This window comes from Oryzias melastigma, linkage group LG7 (genome assembly GCF_002922805.2).
Source record: "Oryzias melastigma strain HK-1 linkage group LG7, ASM292280v2, whole genome shotgun sequence".
NCBI classification, from domain to species: domain Eukaryota; kingdom Metazoa; phylum Chordata; class Actinopteri; order Beloniformes; family Adrianichthyidae; genus Oryzias; species Oryzias melastigma.
The window spans coordinates 32,187,599-32,190,886 of NC_050518.1; the positions used below are offsets into that span (position 1 = coordinate 32,187,599).

The window sequence follows — 3,288 nt, forward strand, 5'->3', positions numbered from 1 at the left end:
AGTGGGTCAGAACCAGCAGTCAGGGCTTAAGTTTGACCTACAAAAAGGGATAAGAGTCAACGGGACGTCCTGTTGGCGTGACTGTTAAAGTCCCCACGAGGATAGCTAGACAGGCTTCTGTGTGTAATCATGCGCGTGCGCGCGCCTCATGAGGGAGAGGGGGGGAGGCGTGCCTGCGGAGCCAGTCGCATTCCTGGCCGGGATTCAATGACTGAGCCAGACACAAACACGGAGGGGGCGGGGGCGCGTGAGCGCGCACGGCGCAGAGAGGGCGCGCGCGCAGCCTGCTCTCAGACCTCACCCCCCGCACTGTCAGACTGAACTGCGGGGGCACACGCAGCGGATCGGCGCAGTCCTCGACAGCAGAGAAACCTCAGACAGGATTCGTCCCCCCCCCCTCCTCTCAGGTGCGCTCGCGGAAGCAGGCGCGCGGGACTCTCCGGCCTCAGAGGACAGCGCACAGGCGGCGCGCTGCCCGACGGAGCGGCCGGTCCGGTGCGGTCCGGCGGCGGCGAAGCCGTGAAGTCCCGGACTTTCCTCTCCTCGGAGCGGGTGTTTGATGACGCGCCTGGCGGGTTCGGGTCAGAGCGGGACGCCGTGGATTTTCCAGCTTCAGGGACGGATCCGTTTCCGGGACTCCCGCTCAGCAGCAGCGCCGCGGACCAGTAAAGTTGCGGGGAAAGCATGGAGGCTGTAAGCCGGCAGAGCTTCCAGCCTCATCCGGGACTGCAGCAAACTCTGAAGCAGTTCCACCTCAGCTCCATGATCTCCCTGGGGGGCCCGGCGGCGTTCTCTGCCCGGTGGCAGCATGAGCTCCTCTTCAAGAAGGACGGCAAGGAGCCCGAGCCGGCGCTGCAGCATCTGCCGCCGCCCGTCATGCCGGGCCCGCTCTTCATCCCGTCCGACCGCTCCACGGAGCGCTGCGAGACGGTGCTGGAGGGCGAGACCATCTCCTGCTTCGTGGTGGGCGGCGAGAAGCGGCTGTGCCTGCCGCAGATCCTCAACACGGTGCTGCGGGACTTCAGCCTGCAGCAGATCAACTCCGTGTGCGACGAGCTGCACATCTACTGCTCCCGCTGCACGGCGGAGCAGCTGGAGATCCTCAAAGTCATGGGGATCCTGCCGTTCTCCGCGCCGTCCTGCGGCCTCATCACCAAGACGGACGCCGAGCGGCTCTGCAACGCCCTGATCTACGGGGGAGCCTTCCCGCCGCGCAGCAAGAAGGAGCTGAGCGGGGGGGCCCCGCTGGAGCTGCAGCTCTCCGACAGGAGCTTCAAAGTCTACCACGAGTGTTTCGGCAAGTGCAAGGGCTTGTTCGTGCCGGAGCTGTACGCCAGCCCGAGCGCGGCGTGCATCCAGTGCATGGACTGCAGACTCATGTACCCCACGCACAAGTTCGTGGTGCACAGCCACAAGGCGCAGGAGAACAGGACTTGCCACTGGGGCTTCGACTCCGCCAACTGGAGGGCGTACATCCTCCTGAGTCAGGATTACACGGGCAAAGAGGAGAAGGCGCGCCTGGAGCAGGTCCTGGACGACGTCAAGGAGAAGTTCGACTTTGCGAACAAGTACAAAAGGAAAGCTTCGTCCAGGGTGAGCCGCTGTTCCAACTCCTCTGTTCGAAAGTCAACCCCAGAAACCAGATCTGCTGCAGATCTATGTGGTGCATGTCTATGTGGTTGGTGCAGATCTATGTGGTGCAGGTCTATGTGGTCCAGATCTCCTGTGGTTGGTGCAGATCTATGTTGTGCAAATCTATGTGGTCCAGATCTCATGTGGTTGGTGCAGGCCTATGTGGTCCAGATCTTCCATGGTACTGCTCTTCCGTGGTGCCGGTCTTCCGTGGAGCTGGTCTTCCGTGGTGCTGGTCTTCCGTGGAGCTGGTCTTCCGTGGAGCTGGTCTTCCGTGGTGCTGGTCTTCCGTGGAGCCGGTCTTCCGTGGTGCCCGTCTTCCGGGACCTCATAGATTTTCCTGAGCAGGCGGTTCTGCAGAAACTCTGAAAAAAGGATCTGGTGAATGAACGAGAACAGAGGCAGCAGAAACACAACCATCAAAGATCGGCTGAAAGTTTGTCATAAACTGTAAGGCCCAATTAAGAAAGTCTGCCCCCCCCTCCAGTGTTTGCTCATCCTCCTCAGGTAATTGAGCCTCATCTTACCCCCCTCCCTGGTGGCAATAAAACAATTATTTGCCTCTTGAATCTCCTTAAACAGCCTCTGTACAGTAAATCTACCCACAAATGGCTGCCGGGACTGTAAACACTAAAGGGGGGGTTGATGTCTGCAGGTGTAACTGAGTGTTGCTCAGCTCTAAATTCATCAGTCTTAGGTGGAGAGCCCCCCTCCCCATACCACCACCCCCGTGGGGGAGAGATGTGGCGATTTGCATGAACTGTTCCACATCAATGGAGCTGATGAGGCAGGCTTTAGGAGCATTGTGGAGGAAACATAATATGATCCCAACAAAGAGGAGCATTCAGTAAACATGGACCCCCCCACTTCAGCTCTACTTTTTTCTCTCTGACTAAAACCTCAGAGGGTATGTGGGGGGGTGGCAGACCCTCTGCAGACTACAGTCCCACTCCGATCCTCTGTTTCAAAGTGTTTCCAGTTCTCGTTTCATTCTGATGTTTTTAGACTGAATGTCTGAGCTCCAGTGGATTCTCACTGTGAGAGCCAACTGTACGAAACCCGAGTCAGCAAAAGGCAGTACTGCCTCAAACGGCGTGAAAGGGCGGGCCCCGGGCCCCCAAATGGCGTAGAGACGGGCTCTGCCTCGCAGTGACAGAAGTGAGAGCAGAAGTCTCGCATGCAGACAGACAGAGGAAGTCATATTGTCACACTTCCCTCCTCGCAGACGCTCCTCTCAGAGCCGATGCTGCGTCTGCTCTTCCGGGGCCTCAGAGCCGTGGCTCGTCGGCGTGGGGGCCGCCCCTCCAGCCCCGGCTGCGGTCCTCTAGGTCAGGGGTCAGCAACCTTTAACAGTCACAGAGCCATTAGGGCTCAATTTCTACTGATCCGAACTTAGAAGAAGCCGCTTAGTCTTACTTTAGCCTTTAAGAAATTTGAATTTTTATTCATGACCTTCTGTGTTATAATTAATTAATATGAACTATGTCTATTTTTTGCACAAACAAAAACAAATATATAAAAAGAACCTAGCATCTCTCAAAATGTGATTTTTTTATTTTTTTTTACAGCCAATGTTTTGCAGCATAAGAGAATATGTGCTTTTAACTCATAAAAGATCAAAGTTTTGCTTTGCATATAAATCTGTTCATTCTGGAG

General features: G+C 56.6%; 2 protein-coding genes across 6 annotated transcripts in view; one reads left to right on the forward strand and one right to left on the reverse strand.

The window, feature by feature from the left end:
* The window catches only part of LOC112140035 (paired box protein Pax-7), a 629,290-nt gene that overhangs the window by 591,659 nt on the left and 34,343 nt on the right, over window positions 1-3,288 (reverse strand). The gene's annotated exons all lie outside the window — the stretch shown is intronic.
* LOC112141322 (ski oncogene) lies at window positions 143-2,217 on the forward strand. The gene has a single exon (XM_024264430.2). The coding sequence runs from the start codon at window positions 685-687 to the stop codon at window positions 1,999-2,001; it is 1,317 nt and encodes a 438-aa protein (XP_024120198.2). The 5' UTR covers window positions 143-684; the 3' UTR covers window positions 2,002-2,217.